At 42.6% G+C, this 16,735-nt stretch overlaps 2 protein-coding genes across 2 annotated transcripts in view; one reads left to right on the top strand and one right to left on the bottom strand.

Moving 5' to 3' along the window:
* Positions 1-962, bottom strand: part of shisa9a (shisa family member 9a) — a 48,166-nt gene extending 47,204 nt beyond the window's left edge. The window contains exon 1 of the mRNA XM_036955544.2: positions 1-962. This exon is cut by the window's left edge and continues 144 nt beyond it. Within this exon, the coding sequence (XP_036811439.2) occupies positions 1-374 (374 nt within the window). The 5' untranslated portion in view covers positions 375-962.
* Positions 963-6,825: 5,863 nt separating this feature from the next.
* Positions 6,826-16,735, top strand: part of LOC110498771 (serine/threonine-protein phosphatase CPPED1) — a 32,615-nt gene continuing 22,705 nt past the window's right edge. Inside the window, 3 exon segments of the mRNA XM_090211865.1 lie at positions 6,826-6,832; positions 10,745-10,781; positions 10,783-10,950. Of these exon segments, the coding sequence (XP_090067991.1) occupies positions 6,826-6,832; positions 10,745-10,781; positions 10,783-10,950 (212 nt within the window).

The raw sequence follows: 16,735 nt of genomic DNA, 5'->3' as shown, positions 1-16,735 counted from the left end.
TCATTTTTCTTAAACGGGGTTTGACCTGTCATCATCCACACCGGAGTGTCGTAGTTTTTACAGGTGCTCTGATCCAGCCGCGAGGTCTTGTAGGAGCAGCAGAACCGAAAGCCACAGGTGCCGCAGCAATACAGATAATCGCCCGTTTTGCAAACGAACGGCGGGTCCCACTGGCCCATCACATCATAGTACCCCCGGCACCGGTCCTCCGTGTGTGGGGGCTCTGAGAAGCCTGCGCCCTCGTCCTCCCTGGATCCGTTGGAGGTCGTCATCATGACAAAGCCATCCAGTTGTCCTGGTTCTCCGTCCGCCTTGCAGACCAGCGCTATAACTTTGACCAACAAGTAACCGAGCAGAAAGTATTTCCCCCTCATTGTGTTGTCCTTCTCCCCCTTCCTTTCAGCTCCTCTAGCGCATTTCAGTAGACACCCGAAGAAGAAGAAGAAGAAGAAGAGCTTACGGTCTTGGTATTATGAAAAGTCCAAAAACATAGATGCAAATTGCAGAACACTGCCATCAGTGTTGGTGAGCGTTTTCACTAATGTCCTCGACATCCATGAAGGTAAAGATAACCATTTGTTGTTATTTTTTCCCAAATAAAACGTTGCATTTATATGGTTATTGTCCTTCTTAGAATAGTTCCCCAGTGCACAATCTTTCTACAGGTGTTCTTAGAAAAATAATTCCATGATGTTATCAAATCTAGGCTACTTCACTTCTCACATCCATCAGCACGCTCTCACACATAGGAGTCGATGGAGCTAGAACTAACTGCACAAATGTTTTGAGCTGGAGTGAGCGAATAAGAGCTGAGGTGGGAGAGCATGGTGCGCAAAATGATAGGAGGAGAGAATGTAAGGAGGAATTCCGAAGAAGAAAGAGAGATTACTGTATTGTTAAACATATCTGTGAGTCTGTGACAGCCCAAAACGCGCATTACGATTTGTGGATCGAGTTGTGCTGCCTAGCAATTCAGTTTTTTCCTTCTTATAATTTGCGCACAGACAAAACATGGTCACGGGATGCAGACATTTCCGTTATGGTAACTTCCAAATGAGATTAGAGAGAGGGTTATAGAGGGGTTGTTTTGCAAACCTGAGTTGCATAGGCTACACGTATGTATTTATTTTTTACGCTCGAAGACTAATGCTTTTATACACTGGCCTGACTAAGAGTCCACACAAACACTCGTCTCTTTCCATGCACAGTGACATCATACACAGAGACGTTTCTCTATTCATCACAAAATTATATTTGTTATGCCTCACAAACGTTGGATTCTAGAGTTCTGTGGATTGATTTCCTTTAGGAATGATTTCCCATATACAATTCATATTTCCCATATTATATCATATTCTACTCGCTGCCTTTCACCTGTTCAAAAAGCTCAACTCATCAAAATACTGTGCAAAACCATGTCTGTACCTGCAAAACACCAGTCTCAACATCAACAGTGACAGTGAAGTGCGTACTCTGGGATGCTGGTCTTCTAGGTAGAGTTGCAAAGAAAAAGCCATCTCTCAGACTGGCCAATAAAAAGAAAGATCAAGATAGGCAAAAGATCACAAACACTGGACAGAGGAACTCTGCCTAGAAGGCCAGCATACAGGAGTCGCCTCTTCACTGTTGATGTTGAGACTGGTGTTTTGTGGGTACTATTTAATGAAGCTGCCAGTTGAGGGCTTGTGAGGAGTCTGTTTCTCAAACTAGACACTAATATACTTGTCCTCTTGCTCAGTTGTGCACCGGGGCCTCCCACTCCTCTTTCTATTCTGGCTAGGGCCAGTTTGCACTGTAATGAGTAGTACACAGCATTGTACGAGATCTTCAGTTTCTTGGCAATTTCTCACATGGAATAGCCTTCATTTCTCAGAACAAGAATAGACTGACGAGTTTCCAAAGAAAGTTATTTGTTTCTGGCCATTTTGAGCTTGTAATTGAACCCACAAATGCTGATGCTCCAGATACTGTGCTAACATAATTGCAAAAGGGTTTTCTAATGATCAATTAACCTTTTAAAATGATAAACTTGGATTAGCTAACACAACGTGCCATTGGAACACAGGAGTGATGGTTGCTGATAATGGGCCTCTGTACACCTATGTAGATATTCCATTAAAAAATCTGCCATTTCCAGGTTCAATAGTCATTTACAACATTAACAATGTCTACACTTGTGGGAGGTGCTTCAGGAAGCATGGGATGAAATCTCTTCAGATTACCTCAACAAATTGACAACTAGAATGCCAAAGGTCTGCAAGGCTGTAGTTGCTGCAAATGGAGGATTCTTTGACAAGCGCAAAGTTTGGATACAATTATTATTTATATTAAAATCATTATAACCTTGTCAATGTCTTGACTATATTTACAACTCATTTCAAGTATGTTTTTATGGAAAACAAGGACATTTCTAAGTGACCCCAAACTTTTGAATGGTAGTGTGTATATAAACTCAACTGTCAACTGCGTTTATTTTCAGCAAACTTAACATGTGTAAATATTTGTATGAACATAACAACATTCAACAACTGAGACATAAACTGAACAAACATGTGACAAACAGAAATTGAATAATGTGTTCCTGAACAAAGGGGGGGGGGGTTAAAATCAAAGTAACAGTCAGTATCTGGTGTATCTGCATTAAGTACTGCAGTATATCTCCTCCTCATGGGCTGCACCAGATTTGCCAGTTCTTTTTTATTTTATTTTATTTTTATTTCACCTTTATTTAACCAGGTAGGCAAGTTGAGAACAAGTTCTCATTTACAACTGCGACCTGGCCAAGATAAAACATAGCAGTGTGAACAGACAACAACACAGAGTTACACATGGAGTAAACAATAAACAAGTCAATAACACAGTATACATTTTTTTTACATAAAAAAAGAGTCTATATACATTGTGTGCAAAAGGCATGAGGAGGTAGGCGAATAATTACAATTTAGCAGATTAACACTGGAGTGATAAATTATCAGATGGTCATGTGCAGGTAGAGATACTGGTGTGCAAAAGACCAGAAAAGTAAATAAATAAAAACAGTATGGGGATGAGGTAGGTAAATTGGGTGGGCTATTTACCGATTGACTATGTACAGCTGCAGTGATCGGTTAGCTGCTCAGATAGCAGATGTTTAAAGTTGGTGAGGGAGAAAAAAGTCTCCAACTTCAACGATTTTTGCAATTCGTTCCAGTCACAGGCAGCAGAGAACTGGAAGGAAAGGCGGCCAAATGAGGTGTTGGCTTTAGGGATGATCAGTGAGATACACATGCTGGAGCGCGTGCTACGGGTGGGTGTTGCCATCGTGACCAGTGAACTGAGATAAGGCGGAGATTTACCTAGCATGGAGTTGTAGATGACCTGGAGCCAGTGGGACTGGCGACGAATATGTAGGGAGGGCCAGCCGACTAGAGCATACAGGTCGCAGTGGTGGGTGGTATAAGGTGCTTTAGTTCTTGCTGTGAGATGTTACCCCACCCTTCCACCAAAGCACCTGCAAGTTCCCGGACCTTTCTGAGGTGAATGGCCCTAGCCCTCACCCTCCAATCCAACAGGTCCCATACGTGCTCAATGGGATTGAGATCTGGGCTCTTCGCTGGCCATGGCAGAACACTGACATTCCTGTCTTGCAGGAAATCACGCACAGAACGAGCAGTATGGCTGGTGGCATTGTCATGCTGAAGGGTCATGTCAGGATGAGCCTTCAGGAAGGTTACCACACGAGGGAGGAGGATGTCTTCCCTGTAACACACAGCATTGAGATTGCCTGCAATGACAACAAGCTCAGTCCAATGATGCTATGACACACTGCCCCAGACCATGACAGACCCTCCACCTCCAAATCAATCCCGCTCCAGAGTACAGGCCTCGGTGTAACGCTCATTCCTTTGATGATAAACGCAAATCCGACCATCACCCCTGGTGAGACTGGTCAGTGAAGAACACTTTTTGCCAGTCCTGTCTGGTCCAGCGATGGTGGGTTTGTGTCCATAGGTGACATTGTTGCAGGTAAGGTGAGGACCTGCCTTACAACAGGCCTACAAGCCCTCAGTCCAGCTTCTCTCAGCCTATTGCGGACAGTCTGAGCACTGATGGAAGGATTGTGCGTTCCTGGTTTAACTCGGGCAGTTGTTGCACTCCTGTACCTGTCCCGCAGGTGTGATGTTCGGATTTATGCCTCCTTGCAGCATGCCTAAGGTACGTTCACACAGATGAGCAGGGACCCTGGGCATCTTTCTTTTGGTGTTTTTCAGAGTCTGTAGAAAGGCCTCTTTAGTGTCCTAAGTTTTCATAACTGTGACCTTAATTACCTAACGTCTGTAAGCTGTTAGTGTCTTAACGACCGTTCCACAGGTGCATGTTCATGAATTGTTTATGGTTCATTGAACAAGCATGGGAAACTGTGTTTAAACCCTTCACAATGAAGATCTGTGAAGTTATTTGGATTTTTACGAATTACCTTTGAAAGACAGGCTTCTGAAAAAGGGACATTTCTTTTTTTGCTGAGTTATATATATATATATATAGAGAGAGAGAGAGAGAGAGAAAGTCAAGGTACAGCTCCCAGATGCGGTCAGTCAGTCACACAGGCTGCTACAGAAAAGTTATGCAGCCAAGCAAAGTTAATAGATAGATCATGTAGTCGATTCAACACGAGCGACGAGTCTATGGCTGAATCACAAATATGAATTTCATGCTCGTTTTATTAATTCATATGAATGATATAATTACATTCACGAGTGTATTGTCACTCTCTGGAAGTCTCCCTCTGAGTTTTGTCAGCAACAAGGCCGGGGGTTGTTGTAGAAATTGTAGAACTAGGCAGGGGTTTGGACATTGTTGTTATTCTATTTGGCCAGATAGTGACTTTCACCTTGTTTGGGATTCACAAATACCTCACTGTACATTAACAAATAAAGAACAACATCAAGACTGACTGAAGGTAGCTACCTAAATCTAGCCAACTAGCTAGCAAGCTAACTAACTAGCCACCCATATAGTAGGCTAGCTAACATCCATTTGTTTTGCAATTTTGTTTTGCTGAATTATACCCCTTGATTTTGAAGATTATGATTTACAAATGCCTATGGCTGTAATAGTGCCCCCTAGTTTCAAGAGGTTATGATTTACAAATGCCTATGGCTGTAAATGTGAGTTGCATTATTGCCGTTTAGCTACCTTATCATAACCCCAAAATGGGTCTCTGCCCAAAACCAATGGCATACTACATGTGGTGTTGTATGGAAGACTTATTAACACATTAGGAATACCTTCAAATCATATTTTTTAAGCTAGAATCCCTAATTGAAATCATAAGAAAACATCCCCACCCCTGTTTTGTTAAAAAGCTAAGGGAAGGGCTGGAGAAAATGTGACCACTCTCAAATTCTTAGACAGAGCTATGGATGCAAGTACTGACCTTCTATGATATCAAATGTATAAGCTAGTTTTAAACATGTTTTGAGGCTATGCAGTGTTAGTTTAAATTTACATTGTTTAGAAACATTAAAGAAAAATAAGCTTATATTTGGGGTTCTGATGGGGTATGACAGTTTAACTAATTTTATGAGGCATTTATAAGTTACATTCTTCAAGATTCAATGGGTATATATCATTAATTTATAAGTCCAAAAATGGCTGTAGCAACTTAGGATTTTAACTTTACATAGGCCTATGTTAGGATTGGTTAGTCATGGTGTGATAGGAAGTCAGTGGGAGTTATTTTCTGCTGGCCCGGGCTGAACCGGGCAATGGCTTGTCACATCATTGGGCGAAAGTGGGGAAGGAGGACTGCCCGTCTCAAGTCGAACAGTAATCTGCACCGCTCGGTCATGTTGTCAACAAGGCAACATGGTGCATTGTCCAGAATTATAAACTGTCTGGTTTGAGCACTGAATGCTGATTGGCTAACAACCATGGTATATCAGACAGTATACCATGGGTATGATAAAACATTTATTTTTACTGCTCTTATTACGTTAGTCTCCAGTTTATAATATAAATAAGGCACTTGTGGGGTTTGTGATATGTGTCCAATATACCACGGCTAAGAACAGCCCTTAGCCGTGGTATATTGGCCATATAGCCTCTGGCATTATTGCTTAAACATACATCTACTCTTTTCTATCAAATACGTTCAGGATTTTCAAACTATTTTTCATTGGAAAGGCAGATAAAGAGTTTTAATCAAAAGCAATCACTTTTTCATGTAAAAACACAGAATCCTACTAATTACAACACGTGCTTAATTACGTGACTTTTGTTTTGAGCAGACGTCGCCGTCGGACAAAGCGGGGCACCTGGCTCACGCCCGGGAAGCAGCCCGGTTCCAAAATCAACTTTCAGCCGATGCAAAACATGGCTACACGGGCGAGATTAATCGAACCCGCTCACTGTCTATCGGTTCTCACTAGTTGCCACAGACACAAAGTAAAAATATATACTGAACAAAAATAGAAATGCAACGTGCAACAATTTCAAAGCTTTTATGTAAGGAAATCAGTCAATTGAAATAAATTCATTAGGCCCTAATCTATGGATTTCACATGACTGGGAATAAAGATATGCATCTGTTGGTCACAGATATCTTAAAAGAAAGGTAGGGGTGCAGATCAGAAAAACAGTCAGTTTCTGGTGTGACCACCATTTGTCTCATGCAGCACGACACATCTCTTTCACATAGAGTTTATCAGGCGGTTTATTGTGGTTTGTGGAATATTTCCCAGTCCTCTTCAATGGCTGTGCAAAGTTGCTCGATATTGGCGGGAACTGGAATACGCTGTCGAAACAGGTTGACCCAGATCATCCCAAACCTGCTCAATGGGTGACATGTCTGGTGGGTATGCAGGCCATGGAAGATCTGGGACATTATCAGCTTCCAGGAAATGTGTACAGATCCTTGCAAAAGGGAGCCGTGCAATATCATTCTCAAACATGAGGGGATGGCGGCGGATGAATGGCAAGACAATGGGCCTCAGGATCTCATCACGGTATCTCATGTGCATTCAAATTGCCATCAATAAAATGCAATTGCATTCATTGCCCGTAGCTTATGCCTGCCCATACCTTAACCCCACCGCCACCATGGGGCACTCTGTTCACAACGTTGACATCAGAAAACCGCTCGCCCTCAAAACACCATACACGTGGTCTGCGGTCTATTAACATTCATTTCTCTGGCAACAGCTCTGGTGGACATTCTTGCAGTCAGCTTTCCAATTGCACACTCACTCGAAATTTGAGAACTCTGTGGCATTGTGTGACAAAACTGCACATTAGAGTGGCCTTTTATTGTCCCCAGCACAAGGTGCACCTGTGTAATGATCATGCTGTTTAATCAGCTTCTGATATGCCAACCCTAACAGGGATGTAAACAAATTTGAGCATTTTATTTGAGAGAAATAAGCTTTTTGTGCATATGAAACATTTCTGGGATCTTTTTTTTCAGCTCATGGAACATGGGACCAACACTTTACATGTTGTGTTTATATTTTTGTTCGGTGTATATCGGCTATATCATAAAAATGCATGAAAACAAATAATTGCTTTTTGGCATTAATTTAAGGTTAGGCATAAGGTTAGAAGTGTGGTTAAAGTTAGGTTTAGCCTTAATAATGAATTTGTAGTTTTGGTAACTAGTGAAGACCCTATCTACCTTAGACATTTGACCTTTGACCAGTGAATGGACTGGGCTGAATAGTCCCATTTCTGGCCAAGCTTACAGGCCGAGGCATTTGAGTGTTCAAACTAATCAGATTCGCAGACTAATCTCTTCCTCTGACAGCTTTGCTGATTGCACCATCACATCTCTACACATCTCTTAGTTTTTCAGCACCTCAAACTGATGGTGGAATTAATAGGTTTTTCTCTTCACTGAAAATTCCACATAAGTTCCACATTCCATTCATTTTATTTTTTATTAAAAAGGCCCTCAATGCTTCAGGTTGAATTATAATTAACATTGTTTGAACATACCATCTACCACCTTATGTCTGAAGTGGTGCTCGCTCAGTGCATCCGCACAAAGTTGCGTGTACTTATCAGTGGTCGTGGGAGCTTTGGCTCCTTGTGTAAAAAACTATTTCTGCTTTTTATTTTATTTTAAGTTGCCTCTAAAATAGTTCACACAGCAGCGATTCCTGAGACGCACACTACTGTAAAGTTTGTTTCATGTTAAAAGGTACCAAGCTTGGCTAGAATGAGAGATTAAAGGCTAGTATGAAAGCTTTACATATCATGCGTCTGTCTCATATGAGGCAGTAAAAAAGAGAGGGCTTAGCCTGTTACATATCTAGGGTTGGGATGAAACACATATATCCAATTGGTGCTGGAGAGATCAGTGAACTAAGGCCCATATGCTGATGCAGGATATTCCATTATATTGGGGCGGCAGGGTAGCCTAGTGGTTAGAGAGTTGGACTAGTAACCGGAAGGTTGCGAGTTCAAACCCCCGAGCTGACAAGGTACAAATCTGTCGTTCTGCCCCTGAACAGGCAGTTAACCCACTGTTCCCAGGCCGTCATTGAAAATAAGAATTTGTTCTTAACTGACTTGCCTGGTTAAATAAAGGTAAAAATAAAAAAATATATATATTGCAGCATAAACCTTTACAGCATAAGGATTTTGCTGAATTGTAGAAGTTCAGGGAAGTTTTCAACCTATGAAAAGTACCCAAGCAACTTTCTGTCTTCAGTGAAAATGATATAAACTTTGACTGAAAATTGTAATGTCAAAATTAGTTAGTATTTGCCAGTAATGAACACGAGGGAGACCGAGAGCTGGTTTCAAGTGCAGGGCACAGCAGGTGTTTATTGCAAAGGACCACAGGAGGAGGCAGGTAGCTGGGTCCAGGGGCAGGCAGAAGGTCATGCACAGGGGGTCCAAAACGGAAAAGGCTAGTAACGTAGTCTGGGAGATCAGGCAATAGGTAGATAACAGGAAATCCAATATGCTAAAGAACAGGCAGGGAATAGGCGTCGTTAGTGAGGCAGGCAAAAACTACCATACACAGGAAGAGTAACTCACAGGAAACTCATCACTCCAAACACAATGTGTCACAAAACAAACAATACCTCACAGTGATGGGGTGCAAAGAACTGAAATAAATAGTGTGTGATAATGACATACAGGTGTGTGAACAGGTGATCAGAATTCAGGTGATTGGGATCTGGAGAGGGAGCTGCGTTCAGGGTATCTAGGTGTTTGAGAGTGTGGGCCGGAAAGTGGTCTGGAATGTGAGCTGCGTTCAGGGGATCTACGTGTTTGAGGGTGGGAGTTGGAAGCAGGCATTACATTGCCTTAACCTTGATCCCTCCAAACACCCTGCAAGTAAGACATGTAATTGGTGTTGTGTTTAATAGATCTGATGTTAAGGCAATTCCAACTCTTTTCAACTTCATTTTCATTATCTTCAGCACAATACCAGTGTCTACATATATGAAAATGGTATATTTATACTTTTTGTAGAAAGAATATACATTAAAAAAGTTTTACCTGCTGACATCATCAAAATATACAATATTTTAAAAACAGTAATTTTCAAAGTATGACATTCGTGGTGACTTGGGGAGCAAGAAAAGACCCCCCTCTGGCTAGAAGCTTGTTGCACGTTTTAAAAATCACAGTTTTCCTTACTTTTAATTCTACCCTGTGAAGTCACAGAGAAGCATTTTTTAGTTTTTACAACAGATCATAGAAACGTGCCATTGTCACATTATGTAAACACTGGTATGGTGCTGGAGATAGTGAATATGAGGTCAAAATGTAGCAGAATTGCCCTTACTGTTAACCATAGAAGCAGGGAATGTTACCCATTATTTCCTAAACGAAGATACAAAGACTTGTTGTTCCAAGTACTGTGATTCACCATCACTCATTTGCTGCTTGTTAAACATTGAAGATTCTGATGAGAAAGGAAGTCCTGCTGTGTACGGCCATGTGTGTGTGTGTGTCTATGTGTGAGAGAGAGAGTGTATGCTGTACTGTATTGTGTGTGTGTGTGTGTGTGTGTGTGTGTGTGTGTATACACAGCGTGTAGCTTTTTGAGCTTCTAGAACAGAATGAGGGATGCAGACCAGACTAGAGAGAGTTTGTTTGTCCTTCCTCTTAACACATTGTACAAACAGCGGATGTCTGTTTCTGCTGGCCATTTTTATGCAACAAGGGCAATCCATTAAAAACAATGTTAGATCCATCTTAGGTCCTCCCGACTGCTACTCACTAGCGGCGCAGCATGCCTGCCTATCTCTGTGAAAACAAATGCCTTTTTAAATTAATATTTGAGTGAGATTATTGTAGGTTATGGGCACGTTGTGTAATGTCCAGATTATTTAAAACACTTTGCCATGCACACATCAATATCCATAGTTCTGTTAGGCCCAATTATTTAAACTTTTTCTTTATTGAGAGGGGAAACACGACTATGGCAATAACTGTTACATCAGTGTTGTTCTCTACTCCTGGCCCTGGACCCACAGGGGTTGTAGGCTTTTTGTTACAGACAGTAGTAACCTACCAGACTAAACGATTCAAGGGCTTGATGATTAATTGATTAGTAAGGGCTAGAACAAAATCCCCTGTGGGTCTACAGGACCATTTTGTAAGAATACTGCTGTTAGGACTATAACTCCGGCATTACTTTCACGAACAGAGGAGAGACTGGGTGTCAAAAAACGTATGTTGAGTGTATCTTTTATTCAACGACTCTGGCATGACTCTCCCCTGTTCTCCTGTTCCCCTACCTTCCCAGAAGAGCAGAAGGAATGGAGAGGTCCATCCTGCTTCATCCTTTGTAGACCTCCAGCTGGGTCTGCAAAGGAGGGAGGGGGACTGTGACAGGGGAGGGGACGAGTGGGCCGAAGAGGTCCAACTGACCCAGCAGGCTGTGGAGGCCGTCAACAAGCTGTGCCGCAGGCCCAAGTTCATGGTGCTGTGTGGGGACATGGTCCATGCAAGGTAAGACAAAGTTCAAAGGAAAGACACCTGAGCCTTAACAGGTGTGAACATGAGAATATTTCCTGTATTCATATGGTAGACATACTGTATAGAAGAGAGCAGTCCAGTCATGCTTTGACAATGATGGGATCCTTTTTGTGTCACTGTCCCCTACATGATGCCATCGTTTGTATTCATAACAACAACTGGGAGTGGACGAGTATAGTTTTCATTGCAGTTGTGTGACCACAACAGTTTTATGCCCAGCAGCTATGCAGATGCACTGACATTCTGATAAATCAGTTTGAAAGTCTCTGATATTATATGGGTCTATAAAGGGAATGGAATATGGCTGTTATATAATGATTAATGGATTCCCCTTCCCCACTGAGATTGTTCTGATTAAATGCATGCACTCTTGAGAACGTTAGAGTGTTTGGAATCATTACAGAATGTTCTCTATGAGAGGCAGAAGAATGAGCCGCATCTTGATACCGGCGGACTTAACAGTAGACTCCCTCCCACTACTGTATCTGTGTGATGTTTTATCAAAAATATATGAGGGAAGTATTTGCCTCTAGGAAATCTTTCACAAATGGTAGATCTTGGAAAAATGATGAGTTTTATCTACTCAAATAGATCTGAGTCTGGCTTGGGAGAAAGCAAGAGGGCCTTAAGGAAAACTAAACTCCCATTTGTCAATGTAAGAAAAAATGCAGAAAAACCCAATCCTTCCCTGTGTGGTTTTAAAGAGGAGAACAAGTTTGAGTGGTGTTCTCTGTGTTCTCTGTATGCCTGAGAGGCATTAGCGGGGAAACAGGTGCTGGTGGTGAATGTAATTAAGTGAGCGGCTATAGCTTGGTGAGTGTTTGATGTCCAGCTTGATAACAGGGTAAGAGGAATCGGAAGGCTAGACCCACTGCAGAGATAATATTGTTGCACGCCAACGTGCTGCTTTCCTACTACCTTTGCCTGACAATTAGGGACTGTGGGGTGCTTTGCCTTCCAAGGGTGGATCTGTGGAATATTTGGCTCTGATGTGCATCTGCAGAAGTCACCAGGCTTGTCTGTCTGTCTTCTCTGGGATGTATACTATATGTGTCCAATATAGTTCTCATGAACATGATTTTATCCTGACTATATAAAAAGGTAGCATTTTTCTGTAGTGTTTGTTCACATTTTGCAGAATGCACATTTAGCTAAATGACAAGGGAAAAATCTTACTTCTGCTTACATAAGAAATGCTGTGCATACAGATGACCCCAGAGCTACCCTCTTCCTCTCCTTTTGTCCATGCTTAGTAATAATGACCTCCAATTTGCCTTGTACTGTACGTTTTGCTGACAAACACTATAATGTGAATACATTTATACATTAAACACATTCCACTCCTGCACAATCCTCTGAGTGCTCGGTAAGTAACTCATATTTTCCATGACTGTACAGTTTAATGCAGGGAAACTTAAATCAGTTCTACCAAATCTCTATCAACATGTTAAATGTGCAACCAGAGGGAAAAAATTCTAGATCACCTGTACTCCACACACAGAGACGCGTACAAAACTCTCCCTCCAAATGGTAAATCCGACCACAACTCTATCCTCCTGATTCCTGCTTACAAGCAAAAATTAAAGCAGGAAGCACCAGTGACTCAGTCTACAAAAAAGTGGTCAGATGAAGCAGATGCTAAACTACAGGATTGCTATCACAGACTGGAACATGTTCCGGGCTTCTTCCGATGACATTGAGGAATACACCAGATCAGTCACTGGCTTTATCATTAAGTGCATTGAGGACGTCGTGCCCACAGTGACTGTACGTACATTCCCCAACCAGAAGCCATGAATTACAGGCAACATTTGCACTGAGCTAAAGGGTAGAGCTGCCGCTTTCAAATCTTACAAGAAATCCCCTATGCCCTGCGACAAACCATCAAATAGGCAAAGCGTCAATACAGGGCTAAGATTGAAACGGTTTCGACGCTCGTCGGATGTGGCAGTGCTTGCAAACTATTACAGACTACAAAGGGAAGCACAGCCGCGAGCTGCCCAGTGACTACCAGACGAGCTAAATCACTTCTATGCTCGCTTCGAGGCAAGCAACACTGAGGCATGCATGAGAGCATCAGCTGTTCCGGACGACTGTGTGATCACACTCTCCGTAGCCGACGTGAGTAAGACCTTTAAACAGGTCAACATTCACAAGGCTGCGGGGCCAGATGGATTACCAGGACGTGTGCTCCGGGCATGTGCTGACCAACAGGCAGGTGTCTTCACTGACATTTTCAACATGTTCCTGATTGAGTCTGTAATACCAATATGCTTCAAGCAGACCACCATAGTCCCTGTGCCCAAGAACACAAAGGCAACCTGCCTAAATGACTACAGACCCGTAGCACTCACGTCTGTAACCATGAGGTGCTTTGAAAGGCTGGTCATGGCTCACATCAACACCATTATCCCAGAAACTCTAGACCCACTCCAATTTGCATACCGCCCAAACAGATCCACAGATGATGCAATCTCTATTGCACTCCACACTGCCCTTTCCCATCTGGGCAAAAGGAACACCTATGTGAGAATGCTATTCATTGACTACAGCTCAGCGTTCAACACCATAGTACCCTCAAAGCTCATCACTAAGCTAAGGAACCTGGGACTAAACACCTCCCTCTGCAACTGGATCCTGGACTTCCTGACTGGCCGCACCCAGGTGGTCAGGGTAGGTAGCAACACATCTGCCACGCTGAACCTCAACACTGGAGCACCCCAGGGTTGCGTGCTCAGTCCCCTCCTGTACTCCCTGTTCACCCACAACTGCATGGCCAGGCACGACTCCAACACCATCATTAAGTTTACTGACGACACAACAGTGGTAGGCCTGATCACCGACAACGACGAGACAGCCTATAGGGAGGAGGTCAGAGACCTGGCCGGGTGATGCCAGAATAACAACCTATCCCTCAACGTAACCAAGACTAAGGAGATGATTGTGGACTACAGGAAAAGGAGCACCGAGCACATCCCCATTCTCATCGACAGGGCTGTAGTGGAGCAGGTTGAGAGCTTCAAATTCCTTGGTGTCCACATCACCAACAAACTAGAATGGTCCAAACACACCAAGACAGTCATGAAGAGGGCACGACAAAGCCTATTCCCCCTAAGGAAACTAAAAAGATTTGGCATGGGTCCTGAGATCCTCCAAAGGTTCTACAGCTGCAACATCGAGAGCATCCTGACCGGTTGCATCACTGCCTGGTACAGCAATTGCTCAGCCTCTGACCGCAAGGCACTTCAGAGGGTAGTGCGTAAGGCCCAGTACATCACTGGGGCAAAGCTGCCTGCCATCTAGGACCTCTACACCAGGCGGTGTCAGAGGAAGGCCCTGAAAATTGTCCCCAGCCACCCAGTCATAGACTGTTCTCTCTACTACTGCATGGCAAGCGGTATCGGAGTGCCAAGTCTTGGAGTCGTGTTGGAGTCGTGACAAAAAGGCTTCTCAACAGTTTTTATCCCCAAACCATAAGACTCCTGAACAGGTAACCAAATGGTTATTTGCATTGTGTTCCCCCCAACCCCTCTTTTACGCTGCTGCTACTCTCTGTTTATCTTATATTTATAGTCACTTTAACTATGCATTCATGAACATACTACCTCAATTGGCCCGACCAACCAGTGTTCCCGCACATTGTCTAACCGAGCTATCTGCATTGTGTCCCACCACCCACCACCCACCAACCCCTCTTTTACGCTACTGCTACTCTCTGTTCATCATATATGCATAGTCACTTTAACTTCTTATGGCTGCAGGGGCAGTATTGAGTAGCTTGGATGAAAGGTGTCCAGAGTAAACGGCCTGCCCTTCAGTCTCAGTTGCTAATATATGCATATCATTATTAGTATTGGAAAGAAAACACTCTGAAGTTTCTAAAACTGTTTGAATGATGTCTGTGAGTATAACAGAACTCATATGGCAGGCAAAAACCTGAAAAGAAACAGGAAGTGAGAAATCTGAGGTTGGTCGATTTTCAACCCAGGCCCTATTGAATTCACATTGGGATATGAATGAAGCTGCACTTCCTAGGGCTTCCACTAGATGTCAACCGTCTTTAGAAACTTGAATGAGGCTTCTACTGTGTTGTGGGCCTGAATAAGAGCTGAATGAGTCAGGTTACTGGCAGAGAGCCATTTCCTGGTCATGCGCATTCCACATGATGCTCCTCTAGACACAAAGGAATTCTCCGGTTGGAACTTTATTGAAGATTTATGATTAAAACATCCTAATGATTGATTCTATACTTAGTTTGAAATGTTTCTTCGACCTGTAATATAACTTTTTGAAGTTTTTGTCCGAAGTAATGCTCGACCTGCACGAGCATTTGGATTTGTATACCTAACGCGCTAACAAAAGTAGCTACTTGGACATAAATAACGGACATTATCGAACAAATCAAGCATTTATTGTGGAACTAGGATTCCTGGGAGTGCATTCTGATGAAGTTCATCAAAGGTAAGGGAATATTTATCATGTAATTTCTGGTTTCTGTTGACTCCAACATTGCGGCTAATTTGATTATTTTTCTGAGCGCCATCTCAGATTATTGCATGGTTTGCTTTTTCTGTAAAGTTTTTGAAATCTGACACAGCGGTTGCATTAAGGAGAGGTATATCTATAATTCCATGTGTATAACTTGTATTATCATCTACATTTATGATGAGCATTTCTGTTGAATCCATGTGGCTATGCAAAATCACTGGATGTTTTTGGAACTGGTGAATGTAACGCGCCAATGTAAACTCAGATTTTTTTATATAAATATGAACTTTGTCAAACAAAACATACATGTATTGTGTAACATGAAGTCATATGAGTGTCATTTGATGAACATCATCAAAGGTTAGTGATTAATCTTATCTCCATTTGTGCTTTTTGTGACCTTTTCTTTGGCTGGAAAAATGGCTGTGGCTTGGTGGTGACCTAACATAATCGTTTGTGGTGCTTTCGCTGTAAAGCATATTTGAAACCGGACACTGTGGTAGGATTAACAACAAGATTACCTTTAAAACGGTATAAGAGACATGTACTGTATGTTTGAGGAATTTTAATTTCAACAGATTTCTGTTGCTTTGAATTTGGCGCCCTGCACTTTCACTGGCTGTTGTCATATCATTCCGTTACCTTGATTGCATCCATTTTAACCATACCCACATGTACATACTACCTCAATAAGCCTGACTAACCAGTGTCTGTATAAAGCCTTGCTACTGTTATTTTCAAATGTCTTTTTACTGTTGTTTTATTTCTTTACTTACACACACACACACACACACACACACACACCTTTTTCTTTCGCACTATTGGTTAGAGCCTGTAAGTAAGCATTTCACTGTAAGGTGCACATTTCACTTGTATTCGGCGCACGTGACAAATAAACTTTGATTTGATTTTGATAAGTAGGGCACGATTTCCTCTCATTCCCCTTTATCCCTCCATCCCTCCCTGATCAGTTGCATTTATAGGTCACTGTGATTTCACATGTCCCGACCAAATGCATAGTGATAGTCTAACCGCCCAGGGTTTGGGGACATTTTAAATGGCCTGCCGTCTCTCTTAGTTACCGTCAGGCAGCCTGAGCAGGTTGTGTGTGCCAGGTGCATTACAAGCTATGCCCGTCACACGCACAGCCGTTTCCACGGCTCCCACTGCCGGGGGGGAGGGGGGTAATCGCCAGGCAACACTCCCCAAATGACATTTGAAATCCCCAAAAAGCTGTTTGTGTTTATTTACAAACAGAAAAAAAACTATT

The sequence above is a fragment of the Oncorhynchus mykiss genome, chromosome 20 (genome assembly GCF_057628025.1).
Source record: "Oncorhynchus mykiss isolate SJ-2025 chromosome 20, ASM5762802v1, whole genome shotgun sequence".
Lineage (NCBI taxonomy): Eukaryota > Metazoa > Chordata > Actinopteri > Salmoniformes > Salmonidae > Oncorhynchus > Oncorhynchus mykiss.
Note: the sequence above shows the minus strand (reverse complement) of the source record. Positions and strands in the feature narration are given on the sequence as shown.